Raw genomic sequence first — 24,383 nt, forward strand, 5'->3', positions numbered from 1 at the left:
AATAATTTGAGTCTTCTCTATTTTTAAAAAACTTCTTTGGGTCATTCTAGCTAAAGGTTTGTTGACTTGTTGATCCTTTCAAAGAACTGACTTCTGGTTTTGTTAATTTTCTCTCTTCTCTATTCATTAATTTCTATTCTTATCTTTATCATTTCCTTTTTTCTGCTTGCTTTAGGCTTATTTTGTTCTTTTTCTAAAGATTTTATTTTTTCCTTTTTCTCCCCAAAGTCCCCCGGTACATAGCTGTGTATTTTAGTTGTGGGTCCTTCTGATTGTACTATGTGGGACGCTGCCTCAGCATGGCTTGATGAGCAGTGCCATGTCCCCACCGAGGATCTGAACTGGTGAAACCCTGGGCCGCCAAAGCGGAGCACATGAACTTAACCACTTGGCCATGGGGTGGCCCCTATTTTGTTCTTTTTCTAGTGTCTTAACATGTAAGTTTAAGTTACTGATTTGGATTTTTCTGCTTTTTAATGTAAGTATTTACAGCTATGAACTTCTCTCTAAGCCCTGCTTTACCTGCATCCCATAAGTTTTGGTATGCTGTAACTCCATTTTGTTCACTTAAAATTATTTTCTAATTTCCTCTTTGAGTAAGTGGTTTTTTAGTGGTTTTAATTTTAACATATTTGTGAGTTTCCCAAATTTCTTTCTGTTATTAATTTCTAGTTGCATTCCACTGTGGTCAGATAACATACTTTGGATGATTTTAATCCTTTTAAATTTATGAAGTATTGTTTTATGGCCTAGATTAGGTCTATTCTGGAGAATGTTCCATGCGTGCTTGAAAAGGATATGAATTCTGCTGTTGTTGGTGACCTGCTTCTTGCCCTGCTCTCTTTCTTGGATCACTCGCTCTGGGGGAAGATGGTGCTATCTTTGAGGACACTCAAGCAGCCCTAAGGAGAGGTCCATACGGTGAGGGACTGAGGCCTCCAGCCCACAGCCATGTGAGTGAATGGGCACCATTTTGGAAGTGGCTCCTTCAGCCCTACTCAAGTCTTCAGGTGACTGCAGCCCCGCTGACATCTTTCCTTCAACCTCATGAGAGACCCTGAACCAGAACCACTCAGCCCAACCACTCCTGAAACTTTGGCCCACAGAAACGGAGAGAGAGTAAATATTTGTTGTTTTAAGGCACTAAGTTTTGGGGTTATTTGTGATGCAGCATTAGGTAACAAATACAATTACCCGTAAGTCTGCTGGCTTTCAGGAGAACACGTCTTGAGGCACAGCTGAACTTTAGGCAGAAGTTTTATCTTTTCTGAGGAAAAAAAAAATCAAAAACATGGATTGATAATTATTTTCTTGTTGAAGCTTCTAGAGCCAAAGGCCCCCACCCTGTAATGATGACCTAAAGGCCTTAAGGAGACGGGAAACCAGGCAGAATGACTCTGATTTGCAGAGTCATTGGGAATTCTGGTTTTCTAATGCCCCAAAGTTCCTGTGTCTGGTAAAATAAGCTACTTGAGATGCTAAGAGTCAGTCTTCACCTCATCCTCAAAAAGATTGGGAACCAACTCGCTATCAGGCATGATCCGTCCTTCACCAAAGGCACCAACTTCTTCTTGTTTAAGGCAAATGGTGGCTTCCTCATGGAAATCTCCTTTTTCGTATTAAGCAGAAATGAAGTTTCTCTCGGTTGTTTTATACAACTTGGATTCATTTCTGTATTTTATAAGATGTGGTCCTTCGTATTTACACGAATTACTATGACACACACGATGCTACCTAAAGACTGGCTTTATATTCTGTTTATGTATAAGGAACCCATTTTCAGTTCAATAAAGTTAATAATGTGTAAAAGTTCACGTGTGTGTGTGCGCGGGCATGTACACGTGCACACACACAAACATTAGTACGTTTTTCTAGGGTAGTTAATGTTTTTTCAACAGATTTTCAAAAGAGACTACAATCCATAAAAAGTCAAGACCTCTTAGAATAAAAGGAAGGAGAGAAAAGGGTAGTTAGAAGGGGAGTTGTTTTTAAGGATGGGCCAGACATAGGTGTGTTTTCAGGTTCAGGAGAAGGAGCCAGGAGAGGGGAGAGCTCTTTTGCACCATCCCTCTGCCCCATCCCTGTCTGTACCTGGGTCCTCCTGCTGGGCCGCACTGGGGAGCCGCTCCCGCTGCCTCAGGGCCTCCAGGCCCGCCAGATCAGGCGGATGGCAGTGGCCGCGCATCACGGTCACCCGCTGGCCCTGGGTGATGGCCCGGCTGCGGCAGCCCATGCGGGCCTGGTCCCGGCACATCCAGTACACCTTCTCCCCCGCCGCCTTCTCCTTCCGGTAGAGGAAGGACTCGTACACCAGGAACCTGCCCCCGAGGGAAGTCCTCAGGAACTCCAGAGGCCGGAGGGTCCCTGAGGGAACAGGACATGCTAGTGGGGTGCCTGGGCCAGGCCTTGAAAGCAGGGGACAGAGCCTGGGTGCCAGGGAAAGAGGCTGTTTCCCTTGTCCCACCAGCCTGCCCCAGCCAGGAAACTTCAAGCCCCCTCCAACGCCCCCCTGCCCTCCCCCACCCATGCTGTGGGGCCCTGGGGACTGATGCTCAGGCTGCCAGCCCAGGGCCCACAGCCCTGACACCCTGTCTCTTTCTCAGGGCTCTGGTGCAGCTTGGGGAGGCTGGCCCTGCAATCGCTCAAACCCAGAGGAGCAATCCTGCTCTGACTCCACACTTGCTGGCTAGACCCCACGGCAGGGGCGGCGCTGGAACATTCTGGGAGGCCCATGGCTGGTCTGGACTACACAGCAGGGGCCACCTGGCTACATGTCCACCCTCCCCTCAGCCAGCTGGCAACTAATCCACTCTCTCTCTTGTGACTTTTAAGAACCTGAACTGAAAGGTCATGCAATGTTGGGGTTGTGATGGCCAGAGAGAACTGGGGGGGTGGGGGGGGGCAGTGAGTGGGGAGGGAGAGGAGAGGGGAGATAGAGGAAAAAAAGACACTAGAGAGACCCAGAGAGGGTCCTCAAGGTCCAGGGGGACTGTCCCATAAATGGGTGCCGAGCCCTTCCTGTAGCTGCCGGTAATGCCCGGGCCCCCACGCTCCTTATCTCTAGCAGTCAGAGTGGGTTTCTCTCCACCAATCCAGATAGAACCAGCACTGTGAGGGTGGTCCCGGCCAATACCCTCCCCACAGGGAGCCCACAGCCCAGGTGGACAGACTGATGTGCATGGTGGGACCCTGGCTGGACACGGGCCACTGCAGAATGTCCCATCAGGTAGCCCCCAGCCTGTGTTCTGGGGCTGGCCCCCAGGGCTGCCAAGCCAGCGGGGAGAGCAGGGCCTAGTGCCTGCCAGCCCCTATGCCCGCACCTGAGCCTTCCCTCTGGGCCGGGCAGGGGAGCTGCTCCCGCTGCCTCAGGGCCTCCAGGCCCCCCAGGTCGGGCGGGTGGCAGTGCCTGCGCATCACCATCACCCGCTGGCCCTGGGTGATGGCCCGGCTGCGGCAGCCCATGCGGGCCTGGTCCCGGCACGTCCAGTACACCTTCTCCCCCGCCGCCTTCTCCCGCCGGTAGAGGAAGGACTCGTAGACCAGGAAGCTGCCCCCCAGCGGGGTCCTCAGGAACTCAGGGCCTCCTGGGGACAAATCGGAGAGGGGCTGGGGGAGGCAGAGGCTGGAGCCCTGGCGTTGGAGCAGAGTTGTGAGGTGGGGTGTGGCCCCCATTCTCAGCACCAAAAGCAGCACAGCTCCCAGAGTGAGACCCACAGGCCCCCACGCTGCACCCACTGCCTCATAGCGAGACAGCCCCGAGCCCAGGACACAGACCCCCACCCCCAAACCCAGCCTAGCCTCAGCTCTGGGGGGCTCCTTTCCCAAGCCTGGGAGTGAAGGGAGGCGGGAGACTGGTGAGGTGGAGGCCCTTGAAGGCAGGGGTCTGTCCCCACCTCACAGTGCCTGCAGAAGAAGGTGTCTTTGCTATGTCCCCTCTCTTATCCTAGGTGCCCTCAATGGGGGGAGGGGATACATAGGGCCATGCGGTCCCTGCTGAGTTGGAGGAATAAGTGGACGGTCCCTTTGGGGGACCAGCTATCAGGAACGAAATGGGCGTTGTGCGCACAGTGGGCGATGGGGCTGTAGAAGGGTCAAGGGTCCACTCCTGGAGAGCCAGACTGGGCGGGGATTTGACCCAGGGTGGGAGAAAAGGCAAGGAGTGTGTAGCTGCTGTCTGGGACATGTGGAGAGGGAGGACGCCAGGAGGTGGCCGTGTGCTTCTGCCCAGACTCTCTTCCCTTGTCCAGGCACCAGGATCACACAGAGGACTGGAGATAGACAGGGGAACAGCAGAGGCCATGGGGGTGAGGGCACCCTGGAGAAGCGGGGCCAGGTAGGGGCCTCTGGCCATGGAGCGGAGCCATGTGACTGATAAACATGTCCACTGAGAAAGGATGGAGGCACAGGGCACAGGCCAGAGATCTGGAAAGGAGGGGGAGGGCAGCAGAACAGAGGCGCCGACAGAGTGTTGGAGGCAGAGAAGAGGGGGTGTGTGGTCACACTCGGCAAACCGCCAGCCCAGAGGGGAGGCCACTGAGCACAGTGCAGGCCAGTGGCTGAGCTGGGGCAGCAAGGTCCCTCTGAAGGTGAGGTCCAGGGCAGGCCTAAACAGCCGGCTGGGTAAAGGTGATCTGTGTGAAGAGCAATGAGACGGGAGCTCCCGTGCCCGGTGCGGAGATAGTGGAAGTCTGCATCCGGAACCGACATGTCCACCCACTTCCCTGCCCGAGTCCCGGAATGACTGTGGCAGCCAGGCTGAGCCGCCTGTGGGAGGCCGTCCTGTGGGCACCAACCAGCCTGCGGACCCACAGAGGCGACGTCCGGGGTCTCGAGGTGGAGGCCATCGGCCACAGCAGCCTCCTGCAGTTCAGCGCCCGGGCCGCGCCCTCGTGCAGAGCACGTCAGTCTCCCCTTAAACAGGAGCAGACGGCCAAGATCACGGGACACGCGGGAGAAGCTTTGCTTTAAAAGGCAGAGATCGCAGCTCAGAGGAACAAGGCTGTGGCCAGAGGCCGGAGAGACGGGGCAGTTGTGACCCTGGATGACGGACCACACGGGAGATCTTCAGACACAAGAGTGAAAGTCAAAGTAAACAGAAGGACCGGAGACAAACTCGAAGAAATGTCACAGATGGTGGTCCCAGGCAGACGGACATCCGACAAACAGGAGCAACAGAAAGAAAGAGAGTTGGGAGTGGAGGGTATCGAGGAGCAGGAGAAAACCACCCAGAGGGAAGGACCGAGCTTCTGGCCTGAAAAGGCCCCTAGTGCCCCCAGCACAGCCAGGTGCCACAGGGATGGAGACACAACCCAAAAACTGCAAGCAAAGAGCCACCACATGCCTAGGGTCGGTCCTCGGAAAGCTGTGGGCCACCCAAGAACAGGGACTAGATGACGTGTGAGGCGAGGTGGCAGCCATCTTCAGGCACACAGGGTCTCGACAGTGTGAGCTCCAGGGACGCTTGCTCGGGAGGTGACTAGAGGAGGGACTTCGAAAGACAAGGGAGTAAACCGAGCAAGAGAAAGCGGGGCCCAGAGCAGGCATCCCGCCCAGGGGACCCCCGGGACAGGGGGTGGCAGGGCTGGGGGGCCTGGAGCGGAACCCAGAGCTTCTGCTGATGGGCTGAAGTGACACGTGAGCAGGAGGGGCACACAGAACACGAGGCCCACAAACAAAGGAGCCACCGGGCTGCAGAGAAAACAGCCGCGTAAGGAGGGAAACAGGCCGCAGCGCACTCCCAGCTCAGCCGTGAGCAGATGTTTACAATAACACGAAAACAAAACCTGCAGGACCTGCGAGAAGCGGGCTGCGGGGGACCGCTGAGTCCTTACTGCCTCTCCCCGGAAGGCCACAGGCCACAAGGAAATTACAACACCAACTGATAGCGGTGAAAGCCCATATTAAGAAATGGGGCAGCAGACTCCCCAAAAAACAATGGAAGGAGCTCAGAGGGGTTCTCTGGGTGGGAGTTGGGGGTGAGGACCCTGCAGGGGCTGCCCTGTGTCTTGTGGCAACACCTCCTTGTCCACAGAAGTTATGTGGAAATGAATAAAAAGAGAGTCAGAAGGAAACGAAACCAGAGACCTCAAGCATGGGAGACTCAGAGGCCTCAGAACACGGCAGGACTGGGGCCCGAAGGAGAGGCAGGTGCTGGACCAAATGGGGAGCTGGACGGAGACACGGCCGGGCTGAAACCACCCTGCTCAGGAGGACAGGACGAGAGTGTTCACGGTATGGTGACCTCGAGAGCAGAACACCAGCACCGTGGCACCTCCCAGGGGGGCACAGATGACAAGAGTGGGGCTGTGCCCCTCATCATGGATCCCTCAGGGACGACAATAGATATTTATGGAGAACAGCTAGAGGGGCAAAGAAATCGATTACATGAAAATACACCCTCCGCCACCCGGTCTGTCAGGTGTCCTGTCACTGGGAACTGTCATCTACTCACCATACAAACGAGAGACTGGCCTTGTGCAATAGCTTCCTCTGTCCATCCTGTCAATTCTTATGACGAGAAAAGGAGCAGGAGGAAGGAGCTTGGTCTAGCAAGTGCTGCAGAGGCGTGGGGGCAGGCGGGCGGTCTGAGCGGGAGGGTGAGGACCCCACCCGACAGAGGGCAGGATGCAGGATGCGGTGGGTGAGGAGGGGAAGGGAGGAGAGGAAAGAGTGAGAGGAGAGGGCTCACTCCTTCCAGAGTGTTGCAGGGAGGAAGGACAGGGCATCTGCTGGGGACATGGGAGGTCAAGTGGGCAAGGCTGGCTGGCTGCATCTCCTGCTCATCCCTGAGGCCTGCTCCGCCATCATCCTACCTGGGCTGCCCCGCTGGGCTGAGCCTGGGCGTTTCTCCCGCTGCCTCAGGGCCTCCAGGCCCCCCAGGTCGGGCGGGTGGCAGTGGCCGCGCATCACGGTCACCCGCCGGCCCTGGGTGATGGCCCGGCTGCGGCAGCCCATGCGGGCCTGGTCCCGGCACGTCCAGTACACCTTCTCCCCGGCTGCCTTCTCCCGCCGGTAGAGGAAGGACTCATGTACCAGGAAGCTGCCCCCCAGCGGGGTCCTCAGGAACTCAGGGCCTCCTGGGGACAAATCGGAGCGGGTTCAGGAGAGGGAGGTAGGAACTTGGGGCTTCAGGGGCCCCCTCCCACCTCCCAGGACCTTAGGAAACCAGCCTTGAAGGGGCCAAGCTCTGGGCCAGTGGGTGTGGAGGACTCACCCAGGTCCTCATCCTGGTCCTCAGGGGCTCCCTGCGAGGCTTGGGGCTGGACCAGGCCCTGATCTTTGACCTTGGCACGCTTCCTTGGCCGCGGCCTGGTGAGCGTCAGGCTGCCGGGGCCCCTGCGGTACAACAGGCTGTCCACGCCTTGGAATAGCTTGTCCACTTGGCCCCCGGGACCTCCCGGCCCAGCCTGCAGTGTCTCCATGGCTTTCTCCTGCTGCCGCCGGGCCTCCAGGCCCTCCATGTCAGGCGGGTGACAGTGGCCGCGCATCACGGTCACCCGCTGGCCCTGGGTGATGGCCCGGCTGCGGCAGCTGTGCAGCGCGTGGTCCCGGCAAGTCCAGTACACTTTGTCCCCCACGGCCTTCTCCCGCTTGTAGAGGAAGGACTCGTGCACCAAGAAGCTGCCCCCGTAGCATGTCCTCAGGAACTCCAGGGGCCGGGGCTCTCCTGGAGGAGGGATCCAGGGTGGTCACAGCCGGCCCAGGGGAGCAGGTTGGGGTGTGGGGGGATGTGGGCTAGGGGAGCATGGCCATGTCCTGTTCTCCTTTCCAGTGACATTTACCATGGCTTCCCCTGAGCTGGGTGTGTGGGGGCCCCGGGTCCATTCCCACTGACCCCACACCCAGCAACCCAGGGGGAGTTTCGGTTCCTCTGCCGGTGGTCAGAGAGGAGGCCACGGCTCTCAGAGGTTAAATGCTGCATCCAAGGTCACACACCGGGAAGGGCCGAGCTGGCTCTGACTACACAGCCATGTGCTCAGTCACTCCTGGCCATACTTTTTCTTAGGATTTGTTTGAAAACCTTATCTGTTGTTGGAATAATACATGCACATGCCATAAAATGCCACTGGTACCAAGTGATTCACAGTGAAAAACAAGTCTCTCTCTGGCTCGCCCTGCCCCAGGTACCCAGGGGGGCGGCTGCCTTAAACCATTGAATCTTTGAATCCTTTCTGGGTCAGGAGGCCCCCAGCCTCGGGACCAAGACCCACTCCCAGTTACGGGCAATCAAAACCTCGAAGACTCTGTCTACCAGCTGCTGGAGCAGCACCGAGCACTTCCCACACACCAAATGCCTAGTCTCCCAAACTTCTAGGCTCTCACTCATCTTAGGATAAAGCTCCAGAAATTCCAGAAGGCCAGTTACTGATCTGAGGCCACCCAGCAAAGTGAGGTGGGGCTGGAACTTGAACCTGGGCCCGAAACTCAAGACTCTCACTAAGCTGACCTTCCCAAAGGTCACCAGAATCTTCAGGGGTTACCAGAATCACACGGGGCCTGTGAAAACTCACGTTTCTGGGCCCCACACCCACCCTGCTGCATCAGAAAATTCCAGAAGGACCCCTGGTTTAGCAGCACTGGTTCTAGTCCATGGGCTTAATGATTATACTTTTAAAAGTTGTTCTGACTTTGAGCACGTTAAAAAACCACATGGGACCCCACATTTCTATCTGGGCACAGAAAAGGGCCTGCAGGTTCCTGCCTGCCCGAGTGGAGCCAGGGTGGGGACACTCACCGGTCCCCAGTGTCGGGCGTTTCTTGGGGGGCAGGCTGAGCAGCGACAGGGCTCGCAGCCCCTCTTCCTCCTCCGGGGCCGGCTTGCTCAGCTGCAGTGCCGGGGCAGACTCTGGCTCCTGGGGGCACAGCCATGGGCCCACCCCCTCCAGTGGCTCTTCCACTTGGCTTCCAGGGCCCTGGGGACCCCCTAAGGTTTCCGGAAGGGCTGGGCTGGGCAGCTTCTGTCTCTGGCGCCGGGCCTCCAGGCCCTCCTCATCTGGTGGGTGGCAGTGGTCCCGCATCACTGTGGCCCGCGACCCACGGGTGACGGCCCGGCCCCGGCAGCCCCGCTCGGCATGCTCCCGGCACTTCCAGTAGACCTTGTCGCCCACGGCCTTCTCCTGCTTGTACAGGAAGGACTCGAGGACCAGGAGGCGGCCCCCAAATGGGGTCCTCAGGAACTCCAGGGGTTTGGGGGCTGCTGAGGGCAACGGGAGGCTGGGTTTAGCTGATGCGGGGTTAGCCAGCATGGAGCAAGGCTAGAGGTCAGGGGTGTGGAGGGGAGCACTGGGGGGCACACAGGGTTGATGTCCTGCAATCATCACACCAACAAGGGACAGGGTCGTGATTAGAGATGAGGAAGCTAGGCTCAGGACAGGGACAGGATGGCCAAGGTTACCCTGCTAGGAAGCGGGGTGAGCCAGGCCCAAGTCTGAGCATGCAGGACCATAAAGGTGTGGGGCCAGGGGCAGCAGGCCCGCAACTCACCTGTGTCTGGTTTGCTGCATTTCTGCTCAGAGGCCAGGGGGCTTGGCTGGACTGCACCCCCCTGCTCCTCTGATGGCAGGATGTGGGGGATCCTGGCCAGGGTGTCAGCACCAGACATTTCCAGGGACACGGTGCAGGGCACTCCTTTGGGCTGGGAGTCCACTCCATCCCCATTCTCGGTGGAGGCTGTCAGCAGGACCAGTTTGGAGAACTCCTTGGGCTTCGTGGGGGCTGCAGGGATGACATCTGTGCCCAGCTCAGGGGACTCAGGGGACGGCTCCTGGCCGGCCTTCACACTCTCAGCCTCCTGCTCGCTGGGCTCAGGCAGGGGCATTCCGGGACCGATGGCCTGTCCCCCAGGCCACACTCAGGCCCCAGCAGATGGATGTCCTTCCTCCTCCTTGACAAGGAAGCTGGGAGTCCAGGGGCTCCGTCCTAAGGGAAGAGGCAGAATCCCATCAGGGGAGGTGCCCTGGGCCTGGGACTCAGGAAAACAGATCCGGGCTGGAGGTCAGGGCACATGGGGCTGCTTGGGGCCGGGGCTGCAAGGTGGGGAAGGACCTGAAGGGAGCCAGAGACCCCCGGGCCAGGGCCTCTGCTGGGCCACTTCCTCTCTGGGCCCACGAGGGGACGCCCCCCTGCCCCACTCAAACCTCACTTTCCTGAATGTAAAGCTTGCAAACCACAGGGCTCTCAGGGGCGTGGAGGGGACCGAGGTGCTGCTAACAGTGACTCTGAATCGAGGCCCGCAGGTGCTGAGCACAGGGTGCAGTGTTTGCACAGGATTTTCCATTTCACCTTCAGCCCCATAGTATGAAAGCTCATCATTCTTATTGCCCCAGGTTACAGGTGAGGATGCTGATGCACGGCGGGGCCACCCACACAGCCATGGAGCACGGAGCTGGGACACCAGTCAAGGTGGATCCAGAGCCGGCCCCAATGACACCTGGCGCACCTGGTCCAGGACAACAGTAACTGGTGTCACTGAGCGCCACAGTCAGAGACGAGCACTGTGGGATGTGAGCTCAGGCCACTGACCCTCCCAGAATGCCCAGTGCCCTTTCCCCTGACACCGGGTCCCAGGGAACAGGGGCCAGGCCCAGCTGGTACTCTGCAGAGCACAAGGGGAAGCCAGGCCGGGGGAGGGTCTCTCTGGACTCACAAGTAGACCAGGTCCCATCCCAGCCCTCAGGAACTGCCAGGACCCCACGAGGGCAGCGGCCTGGTGCCTGCGCTGGTGCCAGTGCTGCCTCAGCTGAGTGGGGACAGGGCTGTGGAGGTGTCCCGAGAACCCGTGGTCACTAAGGGCTCCCTGGCTTCAGGCCTGGAGAAGCAGACAGGACGGATTACAGGGCTAAAGGCCCGGCCGCTCTGGCAGGGTCACTGGGCCCTGGGGCATCAGTGTGGGGTGGCCTTTTTGTCTTCTTGGGGAAGTGGGTGGTGGAGGATGGCAGTTCCTCTCCACCTCCCAGCAGGAGCCCAGAAACAGTAGCCTCCCCTCACACTGCAGATTCCCCACTTGTGAGCTGTCACCTCCACCCCAAATTCTGCGGTTGCCCTGGGGTTCCTCATTCTTGCTCTGAAGTTTCCTGGTCTGGGGTCCACACCGGCTCCCCATGGCCTGGTCAGCCAGCGCGGAGCCGCAGCCAGGGCCGAAGAGCAGGGGTCGCCGCGTCCAGACAGTGTCCCCCGCCCCTGCCCTGACCGCCGCCCCGAGGGCCGCAGCGAAGTCCTGTCCTGAGGGCAGGACTCAAGGAAACCCGCCCGGGGAAGGGACACCTGCCTGGGAGTGCCCGCCTGTCCTCCCGCCCCTATCCTCCCCCCTCGCCGCGTCCCGGGACAAGCCAGCCCCTGCTCCTCCTGTGCGCTCCCTCCCGGGCCTGCCCATCCCGCCCGCAGGGCGACGTGGCGGGGCGGGACCTGGGACCGGGACCAGTCCTCCCTGCAGGGCCGCCCGCAGCGGGGAGTCGTCCCGGGCCTGCCCATCCCGCCCACAGGCCGCCCGCCCCGCAAGCTGATTGGCCCCGGCGCACGTCCCTCCGCCGGCAGCCCGCCCCTCGGGCCCGAGAGTTCTGCAGTCTGCGGATGAATGAACGTGGAGGCTCGAACCGCGGCCTCCTGGCACCTGGTAGCTGCTGGCGCTCCTGTCTTCCCCGCGACCTCCACCCAGGCGAAAAGGCGCAGAGAAGCCGGCCCTCCGTCCCACAGCTCGCCTTTCAGACAACTCAGGCCACCCAAAGCCCTGCGGTCACTGTCCACGCAGCGGGACAGGAGTGGGGGCTGCAGGGACGTGACACACCAACGGGCTCCGTCTCAGACGACCGGACGCCGAAGCCTGGCCTCCTCTGGACCAGCGGGGGTTGGCAAGACAAAGAACCCCCCACATTGCCGTGGACCTGTACCGAAGTCATGGGGACCCCGAATTAGGAAACAGTGCAATCCTCTCAACTGAAATTTCTGCTTAAAAGGCTTCCAAGATCCGTGTACCTCAAAGGATACTGTGAACTATGGCTGACGACCAACTGCGGGTGCCGCAGCGGCCCAGAATCTGGATTCGACTGCCGGTCCCCATTCTTACTCATTAAAGCGCCTTGAGTGTAGATTGTTTAAGGACCACAAATCCTCCCACACAGTAAGCAGGCCCCTTTGGAATGTAGTCTGGAATCTGGACTGGCCTCCAGCCCTGATTGGTCACTCACTGTGTGACTTGAGCGTGGCAGAAGCATGCTGTGGGGTTTGGAAGTCCTGGCCCTTGAGGGACATGGCCCTGTGACTGCCAGGGAAGGTGGCTGTAGGAGAGGCCACAGGAAGACCACTGGCACTGTCCAGTCCAGTGGGCCCTCAGCTGTGTGTAGCCACCTGAAGAAGCCCAAGGAAACCAGCAGAGGAACAGCCCAGCCTCCCATGGACCCCTGATGAATAATAAACTACCATTATTTTAAGCCAGTAAGATCAGGGTCATTTGTTACACAGCAGTAACTGCTATTCTTCGCAAGTGACTAACCTGATGAGTTCGGGCTTTTCTTTTTTTTTGAGGGAGATTGGCCCTGAGCTAACATCTGTGCCCATCTTCTTCTGTTTTATATGTGGGATGCCTGCCACAGCATAGCTTGATGAGCAGTGCATAGATCCACACCCGGGATCTGAACTGGCAAACCCCAGGCCGCTGAAGCAGACCATGCAAACTTAACTGCTACACCACTAGGCTGTCCCCCGCCCCCGCTTTTTTTGTTGAGGAAGATTGGCCTTGAGCTAACATCTGTGCCAATCTTGCTCTATTGTGTATGTGGGATGCTGCTACAGCGTGGCGTAATGAGTGGTGTGTGTCCGTGCCTAGGATCTGAACCAGCGAACCCCAGGCCACTGAAGTGGAGCATGTGAACTTAACCACTATTCCACCGGGCCAGCCTCTGGCTTTCTGATGGATAGAGGAATACTAATTGGTTGTGAAACATCCAACATCAAAGTGCTTCGGAACTCCAGGTGCCACGCTACACAGAGGTTCAATCCCTCAGACCATCACGTTTAAAGGGCTGGTAATCCAGCGAGAGGAATGAGAATATTAAATATAAAGGAGAGCAAATGAGGATTACTATTTTAAAAGTCTGTCACATGAAATAAGCCTGTCACAAAAGGACGCTGCTGTGTGATTCCACTTATGTGATGTAGCCAGAGTTGTCGAATCCACGAGACAGCAGTCAGATGGTGGTTGCTGGGGCGGGGCCGGGGGAGCGGGGGCTGCTGTGTGATGGGGACAGAGTTTCAGTTCTGGATGATGAAAAGATGGATGCAGGCGATGGTTGTACAACAATGGGACTGTACTTAATGCCACTGACCCGTACACTTAAAAATGATTAGTGTTGTAAGTTTTTGTCATATACTTCACCACACAGGAGAAAAACACCTGTAACAAACTGTATGTGCTAATGCCCCGTTTACCTAGCGTCATGGGTGAATGAGTTCTCCATACGACGGCAGATTTCTGATTAACTGAAGTTATCTCTCCACGATTCAGTTGTGCAAGTTTTCTCTGTTTCACATTTAATCCATCAAGGGTGGACATCCTCATAACTCTTATCACTCTTCACTGTCTGGATACAGAGAGCGGACATATTCCATCCTGATTTGGAAAATGAAGTGTCTGCATCCGGTCCGCTCGGTACATCCCCTCCCCCTTGGGGTCCTTTCTCCCCCCTTCAGACCCTGCTCGCCAAACCTCTTTGCCTCAGCTGGTTCTTTGCATTTGGACCCTCACGGTTCACAGGTCTCCCTATAGGCATCCTAAAACAAAACCTAAGGGCAACTTCCTTCCCTCAACAGTTTGACTTCGCAAGAAGAGCCCTCACCCCTTCCTTCTCACGCTGGCTAGCAGGCGGCTGCCCCTAACTCTGCAGACCCTCCTTCCCTCTTTGGCTATCATGCAGGATCAGCACTGGCTGGGTCGGTCCGTAAACCATGTTCTCCCTCTGAAATACCTGCTCTGGCCTGTGTGTGGTCTGTCCATACAATGGGATTTATTCAACAATAAAAAGGAGGGACATTCTGTTAGATGCTCCAATGTGGGCAAACCTTGAAAACATGCTCCCTGAAAGAAGCCAAACACAAAAGACAGCAGGCTGTGTGAGCCCACTTCTCTGAAATGTCCGGAACAGGCCCATCCACAGGGATGGAAGGCAGGTGAGTGGCTGCATGGGTCCAGGGGCAGAGGGAGATTAGGGAGTGATGCTAAGGGATGTGGGGTTTCTTTTCGGGGCAAAGAAAATGTTGTAAAATTGATCGTACGATGGTTGCACAACTCTGTGAATACACAAAAAACATTAAATTATACACTTTAGATGGGGGAGCTGTATGTAAGTGACTCATATCTCAATAAAGCCGTTTTTAAAAATCCTTACAGGTATGCCTCAGGTCTCCGGGGTCAGTTGGATTAAAAACACACCGTAAACATGCTTCTCACTCCTGGGCTGGGTTTCCTCATCGGAGGAGAGGGGTGGCACGGATTAGATATTGAGACATTTTGTAGGTTGCTAATATTATATTATAAAAACTATATAGAAAACATTTAAAAAATATTAAGAACATGATACTAGTAAATCACCCATAACCCTGCCACTCGAATGCACAGCTATTTCCTTTCCTGTGTTAGTGCTTTTAACATACACTTTATTTTCTGTTGCGCACACACTGTGGTCAACATGTCATCTGCTATCTCACTCCACTTTAGAGTGGGAAGCCGCCCCCCGCAGAGAAGATGGAGCCTTTGTAAAGGACGGGGCATTATGACACAGAGGCCCCTCACAGTCATGAAAACACCTTCGAAATCCTCAGCAGCAATACCGCAGAAGGCCACGAGATGGCGATGTAGCTCCTCAAAATATACGTGCGCATCCTCGGTAAAATTAATTAAATGCACCACCCGTTTCCAAAACAAGAATTTGAGAATGTTTCCATGTCACAAAAACAAATCAAGAAGACTTCCAAAAACGTCTGTATTTTCAAAACTTATTAGTCAGAAATCAGAATCCAATTAACAAATTCAGCAAAGACTATCTTTTCTAAACTAAACAAGCAAGGTTTTCAAAAACAGACCAAAGCGTAACTTGGACCAGACACTACCTGTAGCCCTCAATCCACTTTTCTTTTCTTCTCTCTCTTCCCCACTCTGATCATCTTTGTTATTTATTGACTAATTTTATTTTCTATATTCATGACTTCAAAAAACCTTCAATAATTAAGAAATATCTCAAAATGTTAAAAGTAGTAAAAATAGTGATTAATTTTTTCCTTAAATTTCATTTTCTCAGAGTTGTTTACAATGCACATGAACTCTTTTTACAGTGGGAAAATATCAAATGCTTTAAAGATAGGCTGTATCTCTTCCTTGGTAATTTTTTTTTAACTCCGTAACTCAGAAAAAGCAGGGATTCCATTCCTATGTGACAGTGTCACATGAGAAAATAAAGAGTAAAACAAACAATAGAACACAGAAATGAATAAAAGTGAAGTACATTAAAAATCGCTGTTGTGGGACTTGCATAGCCTTGAAGTATCTCCCCCAAGACATTTATTAACTACAGAGGGAAAGACAGGGAAATCTCACAGATACCCCCTGAGATCCTAAGAGATCAACGTCAACTTCACCAGGAGGAAGACACACCAACGCCCTGACCTCCTCGGTGAGATGCACAGAGAAGAACACGGCATCATCTCTGTGATACCCCTGCCCAACGCACCCCCATTCCAACCAGACGAGCCACGAGGAGGGACAGTCAACAAAACAACCGACCAGGACCCTTCCAAAGTGTCAAGGTCATTAAAGACAAGGAAAGGTGGAGGACCTGTCACAACTGGAGGAGCCTAAGGAGACGTGATGACTGGATCCCAGAACAGAGAAGGATGCTAGCGGAAGAGCTGGTGACATTTGAATAAGATTAGGAGTTTCAGTTAATAGCGCTGCACCAAAGCTGATTTCCTGGTTTTGATCACGGATAGCTGACATTCAGGGAGACTGGGGGATGGGTATATGGGAATTCTTTGTACTGTTTTTGTAATTTTTAACACTTTTTTTTTTTTTTACTAGAGGAAGATTAGCCCTGAGATAACATCCATGCCAATCTTCCTTTATTTTGTATGTGGGCCGCCACCACAGCATGGCTGACTAGCAGCATAGATCCTTGCCCGGGATCCAAACCTGCAAATCTAGGCCGCTGAAGTGGAGCACACAAACCCAACCACCAGGCCACAGGGCTGGCCCCTGTAATTTTTTAAAAGTCTAAAATTAAGTGTGGCCAGCCCAGTGGCGGAGTGGTTAAGTTTGTGTGCTCCGCTGTGGCAGCCCAGGGTTTTGCCAGTTTGAATCCTGGGCACGGACATAGCACTGCTTGTCAAGCCATGCTGAGACAGTGTCCCACATGCCACAACTAGAAGAACCCATAACTAAAGACATACAACTATGTACCGGGGGGGCTTTGGGGAGAAAAAGGAAAAAATAAAAATTTTTTAAAAAGTCTAAAATTAACTCAAAATAAAAGGTTTTTGAAAACCCAAATTTCAAATTTATAGACACAATGGAAGTTTCAGATATAATAAGTGACCCAGAGACCTTCTGGGTAGAAGGGTGAGAAAGAGAGAAGCCCCCCCCCAGGGCCCCCCCGGAGCCACGTTGTTGGTCTGAGCCAGGAACAAAAATCCTATGACATCAGCCCACACCTCCAGTACCATCACCCAAACAATCTCTCTTGCAAGTGACACCATCATCCCCACTCTGCCTCTGGGGAAACTGAGGCTTGGAGCCTGAAGTGAGCGGTGCAGGACTGCACAGCTGGTGAGAGTCTGGACTCGGACCCAGGCCCCGGTGGTCCAGGGCCAATGCACCTCCCTGTGCCCTCAGCAGCTGAGGCTTAAAGACAGAAACGCCAGTCAGAGAGGATACTGGTGCACAGAGCTGCAGGCGCCTTCAGAGTAAGTAGTCAGCGCACTGAGGCGTCCCTACAAACCAGCTGTTTCATGGCTGATCATCATCGCTGCCCACTGATTTGGCTGATGGGAGGCACAGGGGGATCCTGGAGGGCGGAGTGAGGAGGGTGTGTGCGCAGCTACCTGCCTCCGCCACTGCAGTGTGCTCCAGCTTTGCAGGGGCCCCTCTGCTGCCCTGGACCCCCTGCCTGGCTGTGGGCACAGCTTCTAGCCACCACTCATCTCTGGTCTGTTCACCAAGTTTGGCTTCTTGCCTCTTCCACTACCAGGCAGAGCAATGAAATCCCCACTTGAAATCTGACAGTCGTGTCTGTTTTCCCTCTTGGATTCTGACCAATACATCCTTCAAGAATCTGAAGGACTGTCATCACAACATTTAATATTTACCAAATGCCAACCACGGGCCTGGCACGATGCTAAGGACTTTGTGTGCGTTATTTTCCAAATCACCGAGGATCAGTTAGACTCTACTGTTCTTTCATCTTGCAGAGGAGGAACAGAAGGCTTCACTTTAGGTTCCTGTGACCAAAGCCAGGCCCATCAAGGATGGAGTCAGCATTCCAACCTCCCACGTCTGCCTCTAGGGCCTAAACTCTTAAAACAAGTTAAAATGCTTCTTTTCAAATTGAGGATGCCGAGGTATCAAGGCAGTGGGTTAAGACTGTGGTTCTCAATCAGGGTCATCTGCCCCCGCCCCAGGTGACATTTGGCAATATCTGGGGACATTTTTGGTTGTTACAACTGTGGGGTGGGGCATGCTACCAGCATCTAGTGGGGCCTCAGATGCTGCTCGACACCCCACAGTGCCCAGGGCAGCTTCCCCACCCACCGCACCCCAAAGAAGGATCTGGTCTAAAATGCCAACAGTGCAAAGGCTGAGAAACCCAGCTTCAGACCAGTCTTTAAAAAGATGAAAGAGACTAGAAAGGGTGCGTCCACCTAATGAGGTAAAGTACAGTTTTCGGGAAACTTTTATGTCAGGTACTTGTATGTGTGATTCTAGTCTCCATAAGAATTACCTGGGGCACTTGATAAAAATGCGGATGCCTGAATTTCACATCCAAAATTCTGACCCAGGATCTGGAGAGGGACTTGAGAATCTGGATTTTTAACAAGGACCCTGTGAGGCTCTGGGACTGGTGGACCATGGGCTTGCCTTTGAGGAACACTGGCATAGAGGCCTTGAGAAATAGGTGGCCCACAGCTACGTGGCTACCTTAGGAAGGACCCGCGGTTTCCCCTGTGCTGGCCACCCCGTGAAATGTTCGACATACATTACCTCATTGAATCCGGCACATTGTCCAGCTTCCCTCATCAATGTGTTAAATAAAATCACTTACCTCTGTTTGTTTTATATCAGTGGGAGAGTCATGAGTTCACTGTTTTTGAAATGATCCTTTAACAATTTAACAAGTTTCAGACACCTTGGGGTAATTTGGGAACCTCAAGAAGAGAGGAATCTGCCCAAATTTATAAGCGGTGGAGGTGAAATCTGGGGGAAGGGCTTCTTGGGCACGGCTTCTGTACCTCAGGATAGCAAATACCAGACTTGTAAAGATCCCATCTGAGATTCCTTATGGAGACTTCCAGCAAAGCAAACTCGAGAAGCCCTAGATGGTGAATTAACCCACTTGTTGCACATGTGCAAATAATCAGGCCAAATCTCATAAGACCAGCCTTATTTCGTGTCAAAAATGTCTTCCACTGAGATTATGAGACCAGAGGGAAAATCTGTGCTTCGATGGAAAACTATGCATTTTCTAGAACACCCTCCAACCTGTCTGATTCTAGCCTTTGTTGTATTGAGCAATTTTTACAACTCTGAACCTTGTAGGTAACTGAGAACAATGCAAAATAACTCTAGTCTATAGACCACAAATTCTCTCTCCCCCATGTAAATAGATATAGACATGTAAGTAACTCTTCCCACTGCGGAAGAAGCCAGTTTTGCCTCTATTTGTACATTCATTTCAACATTCCTCATCTATAGTCTTCTAGAATCTTCTTTGTATCCTCTTGTGAACTGGTTGTAGGATCTTACTGGTTCCTTGATTAATAATGAGTTATGTAAAATCTTTCACACATGTTCATTTTATATGTGTATAAAAGAGTTTTATTCCCTTTGTTTTGGTCTAAGGCTGTTTTTCAAATTGCCCTGGTGATTGGTCTGATAATCTTTGGGTTCCAGACAGTAATTTTTATTTTTTATTTTTTTTTAATTTTAATTTTTGTCTTTTTGAGGCAGATTAGCCCTGAGCTAACATCTGCTGCCGATCCTCCTCTATTTTCTGAGGAAGACTGGCCCTGAGCTAACATCCGTGCCCATCTTCCTCTACTTTATATGTGGGATGCCTACCACAGCATGGCTTGCGGAGCGGTGCCATGTCCGCACCTGAGATCCGAACCAGTGAACCCAGGCGGCCGAAGTGGAACATGTGCACTTAACCGCTGCGCCACCAGGCCAGCCTCAAAGACAGCAATTTTTAAAATCACAGAGAAAATATCACTCTGCATGGCATGTAATAAAAATGAGCATTATTTTATGAACCTTTTATTTGTTATATATAGGTATATTGATTCTAGGTGGATTTAAATGTACTTTTTATTTTGGATAGTCATTGTTTGAAGGCAAATACTTGGGCCCTATGGTGCTTATTTCATAATATACAATTTTTGCTCAGTAAAGATTTCTGGAGTGAATGGAGTGTTTTACGTCGGGCGGCTGGAAATAGGAAGTTCAAGAGCCTCACGGTTAACGGCTCATCACTCTCTCAGCCTCTCCCCTCCCCCCACATTGAGGCACAAAGCAATGTGAGTGCAATACTCAGATCGCCTGCTCTGATGCTGCTGTCCTGCCAGTGGTCACAAACAGCTCAGCGTAAACACAACGCTCAAGAGACACATGGGATTAAGAACCGTTGGGTGCCTCTCAGACACTGCTGGATCCAAGCCCTAGCAGGTAAGGCCCTGAGAGGCACAGCCTGGCTAAGCAGCTGATGGCAGATCAACAGAATTACCTTCATACACGAGAGCGGGAGCCACCATCACCGACCACCAACACCCGGGTCCTCAGCGCCGGCTTGCTGTGGGGAGACCCGGGGTCAATCCCATCCCTTCTCCAGGCTGATTTCACCTGTGAACAGGCAAAGTGGCAAATGAGATAGTATGTGTGAAATTCTCCTATAAATTGTAAGTCATCACACAAGAACAGGAGTTCCCAGTCCAGGGTCAACAGGGGTCCTAAAATAGTGGACGGGGGAGGCGAGAAGGTCCTGATGTTTGAAAAAGCTCCTGGATGATTCCATTTGCTTTTCTCCTCTCCCCCACTAAGGAGCTACAGGGTCAGAGAGGTGGGTTAATTGGCTCTGAACCCTCCCGTGATTACGAGCAGAGTCTCCGAGCGTGCCCACAGGCGTTACTCCCGGGAGAGGCGAGGGCAGCAGTGATCCCCTCAAAGATTAGGAACCGCTGTTCTAAAGCAGGGCTTCTCAACACCATTGGCATTTTGGACCAGATAAGTCTTTGCTGTGGGGGGCTGTCCTGCGTGATGGAGGATGTTTAGCAGCATCCCTCATTCTGCCTGCAGGATGCCAGTAGCACCCCCCAAGTCTTGAGAACCAACATTGCTGAATGTCCCCTGAGAACCACTGCTCCAAAGCAATTTAGAGATGCAGAGGGAACAGAAAGGGAGATTCCAGCTAACGGTACTCCCGGCCTCACTCCCCTGAGATCAGAATCTTACCTATATTTTACTCCTCCCTAACCAGGCCTAATACGTCCTCAAATCTCGTTCTCTCTAGATCAGGCCATCTTCCACGCCTTCCCACTCCACGTCACCCCAGGGCATCAACTTCCACCATCTCCTTAATGGTCTTCCCAGCCAGCGTCTGGCCATTCCAGTTCTCCCTACACAGTGCTGACAGGTTAATCTTCCTAAAGCTCAACTCAATTCTTTCTCTCCAATAAAAATCATCTCCATTTCTGTTATAAATGCTCCACAATCCAGTCCCAACCTCACACACTAGCTCTTCCCCAAGTCCAACAAGGAGCTTTTGGAAGAGAAACAAGATAAACCAGATCAAATCAAACCAGAAAGTTCAAATCAAGTCCTGGAAATGATTTTAGCCCTGAAAAGGAGAAACGTCAAAATAAGAAAAATATACACTTTCTTGGGAATTGAAGGTTACACGTGATTATCTGATTCTTGGAGCTCAGCATCCTCCAACCGCAAGGAGTTAGGAAGCAGAAGACTGTGGTTAAAGCAAGGGTTTCCTTGGGTCCCGAAATCCATTTAATGGCTTAGCAATAGTCTTTTAGAATGGAAAGAACTGAACAAAACAGAACAGAATAGAATAGAAAGGAACAGAATAGGACAGAACAGAACAGGACAGAACAGACAGGACAGATGTAGAGCAGATGGGGCCGCTCATGTGAGGTAGGGTAAGCACCTTCCTTTAAACTTGTCTGTCGGTAATCTACATCTGCAGGCACGCAGTACGCACGTAAAATACATTTCTCAGTGTAGGTTGAGTCAAAAAAGTTTGAAAGCTGCAACGGGCAATCTGCCTAATCAGAGGTGGAAGGAGGGGTGTAAGGACAGCCAAAAGTGCAAGGTCACGGGGACCTCCAGAGCCGCAAACATGGGACGGGGCTGGGGGCGGTGCCAGGGCGGGCGCAGAACTGGGTGGGGTACACTCGGCCAGGAGAGGCGACCGACTGTGGGGCTCCCTGATGTAGGGTGTCAAGGCTCAGTCCCAGGGTCGGGTGGGTTGAGGGGAAGAGCGAGGAGAAAGGGGGCGAATCGCGGGTGAAGGACAAGGGGGCGGCCCGAGCGCCGGGACGCAGAGCCAGGGGACCCCCCCCCTTCAGCATCACATCAGCATCCCTTGAGACCCCGGGAGATTACGGTCGGGGCGCGGCCACGCAGTGGGACCCGGGACCCTCCCCAACCCGCTTGGGGCCCGTCCTCACCGGCACCGGCCGGGCGGCGACGGCAGCGGGACCCTCCCTCTCCGACGACGAAACCGCGGCAGGTCCTTTGGCCTCGGCCCCTGCAGCCACAGGCGTAGACCTCGCGCCCAGGCCCCTCGGCCACCACAACCCGGGCGCCCGCTCCCGGCTCCCACCTGCCCTCGCGGGAGCGAGCCCCGTGCCCGCGCGCGCCGCGCCGGCCGTCGGGAGCGCGCGCCACCCCGCGGGGCGGCGAGGAGCCGGCCTCTTGGAACGCCCGAGCGGGCTCCTGGAGAGCATGCGCAGCAGGGCCGCAGGGGCCCATTCCTCGGACGAAATCCGCTTCTCCAGATCTTCTCTGAGCGGCGCCGAGCTGGCAGCCTGACCAATCGGTGCTGGGAGGCGGGGCCAGGACTCACGAAAGAGGAGGGGAAAGCCCAGGATTGGACGGCGGCGTCCGGGGGGCGGAGCGTCGGGCGGACCTGCTGCTTTGAGAGATGGTCCTGAGTGGGGGCGCGCTCAGACTTGTGAGGGATGGGGGGCGGTTAATTGAGACCCCCCAGGTCTCCCCCAGGATTTGCCTTCGCGCTTACTGAGCGGGAGCGTTTGTTTAAACGCATTTTTAGGCCCGTCAGTTTCCTTAGCCAGCAGAAGAAAATTTCTTATGCAGTTCATTGAAACCTTCAGATGATCCCACCCCAAAGCTGAGCCAATTAGAGGTTCAAAATAAATAATGGTAATAACGGATTACAACTTTGAATAAAGCAGAATCCATGAGTCCATACTTATGTAAGTAAGTAAATGGGGAGAAGGGACAGCTCTTACTTCCAGTGCAAAGCCAACTAAAAATTGCAGAAGGAATGATGCAGAAAATCACCATTTGGCGACTGATTCAGGCAAAAATCATCAATGGCCGCTAAAACGGGAGGGTGAAAGTTTTAATAAGGAACTACTATTTACATAATCCCACAGTATCTCCCCAGAACATACTTATTAATTACAAAGGGGAAAATAGGAATTTACAGCAGAGAAATGGTTCTCACAGTATAGTCTGGGGGTTCCTGGAGGTCCCTGTGGAATATTCCAAAGGCTACATGACGTGTGATGTTGTAACAGGCTGAATGCTGAAGCCTATATGAGAACCTGTAGTCTTCCATTAAGTACACATTAAAAAGATTTGCAAGAATGTAAAACGATGCCACTCTTCTCATGAAATTTCTTTGTTTTGGAAAACGTAGTAACTTTTCATAAAAATATGTTAACACATAAAGGGTTTATTATTGTTCTTTTTGGTATCAGCTTTATTGAGGTATAATTAAAGTATCACATAACTCACCTATTTAAAGTGTACAATTCAATGGGTTTTGGTACATTCACAGAGATGTGCAAACATCATCACAATCAGTTTTAGAACATTTTCACCACTCCGAAAAGAAACCTTTAGCCACCACTCCCAAGTACCCCCTCCCCAATCAACTATTAATCTACTTTCGGTCTCTATGGATTTGCCTATTGTGGATATTTCATATAAATGGAATCATACAATAGGTGGTCTTTTGTGTCTGGCTTCTTTCACTTTGCATAGGGTTTTCAAAGTTCGTCCATGTTATAGCAGGTAGAAGTACCTTCCTTTTTATGGCCAAATAATACTGCAGTGTATGGATATACCACAATTTGTTTATCTATATATATCTATTGATGACCAATTGGGTTATTTCCACTTTTTGGCTACTGAATGATGAGTGAATAATTCTGCTATGAACATTTACGTATAAATTTCTGTGTGGACATATGTTTTCAATTCTTTGCAGTATACACCTAGGAGTGGAATTGCTAGGTCGTATGGTAACTCTATGTTTAGCCATTTGAGGAACTGCCAGACTGCTTTCCACAGGGTCTGCTCCATTTTACAGGCCCCCAGCAGTGTGTGAGGGTTCCAATTTCTCCACGTCTTTATCAACACTTGTTTTTTATCTGTCTTTCTGATTAGAGCCTTGCTAGTGGATATGAAATGGCATTTCATTGTGGTTTTGATTTGCATTTCCCCGATGACTAATGATGTTGAGCCTTTTCTCTTGTGCTTATTTGCCATTTGTAAATCTTCTTTGGAGAAATGTCTAGTCAGATCGTTTGCCCATTTTAAAATTGGGTTGTCATTTTATTGTTGAGCATAAAAGTTCTTTATATATTCCAGCTATAAGTCCTTTATTAGATATATGATCTGCAAAAACTTTCCCTTATTCTGTGGGTTGTCTTTTCACTTTATTGCCCCTGGTTGAAATGGTGTCCTTTGAAGCATAAAAGTTCTTAATTTTAATGATACACAATTTATCTGTTTTTTTCTTCCCCCCCCTTTTTTTTTTTTTACTTTTCCTTGTTCTCCCAAAGCTCCCCAGTACATAGTTGTGTACTTTTAGTTGTGGGTCCTTGTAGTTGTGGCATGTAGGAAGCCACCTCAGCATGGCCTGTTGAGC

General features: G+C 52.8%; 1 protein-coding gene across 9 annotated transcripts in view; it reads right to left on the minus strand.

Annotated features, from left to right (window-relative positions):
* FLYWCH1 (FLYWCH-type zinc finger 1) overlaps positions 1–22,207 on the minus strand; it is a 26,937-nt gene extending 4,730 nt beyond the window's left edge. Inside the window, exons 1-10 of one of the 9 annotated variants that reach the window (XM_070231116.1) lie at positions 22,086–22,200; positions 19,977–20,092; positions 13,423–13,574; positions 9,484–9,918; positions 8,735–9,193; positions 7,214–7,666; positions 6,813–7,076; positions 3,321–3,584; positions 2,092–2,364; positions 1,195–1,267 (exon numbers count right to left, since the gene is read on the minus strand). In XM_070231116.1, the coding sequence (XP_070087217.1) occupies positions 1,195–1,267; positions 2,092–2,364; positions 3,321–3,584; positions 6,813–7,076; positions 7,214–7,666; positions 8,735–9,193; positions 9,484–9,817 (2,120 nt within the window). In that variant the 5' untranslated portion in view covers positions 9,818–9,918; positions 13,423–13,574; positions 19,977–20,092; positions 22,086–22,200. Of the gene's footprint in view, positions 1–1,194; positions 1,268–2,091; positions 2,365–3,320; positions 3,585–6,812; positions 7,077–7,213; positions 7,667–8,734; positions 9,197–9,483; positions 9,919–13,422; positions 13,604–19,976; positions 20,093–21,930 lie in introns of all 9 variants that reach the window. The other 8 variants (XM_023616507.2, XM_070231114.1, XM_023616508.2 and 5 more) reach the window with 8 other exon arrangements.
* Between the last annotated feature and the right edge of the window lie 2,176 nt (positions 22,208–24,383).

The sequence above is a fragment of the Equus caballus genome, chromosome 13 (genome assembly GCF_041296265.1).
Source record: "Equus caballus isolate H_3958 breed thoroughbred chromosome 13, TB-T2T, whole genome shotgun sequence".
In the NCBI taxonomy this organism is placed as follows: domain Eukaryota; kingdom Metazoa; phylum Chordata; class Mammalia; order Perissodactyla; family Equidae; genus Equus; species Equus caballus.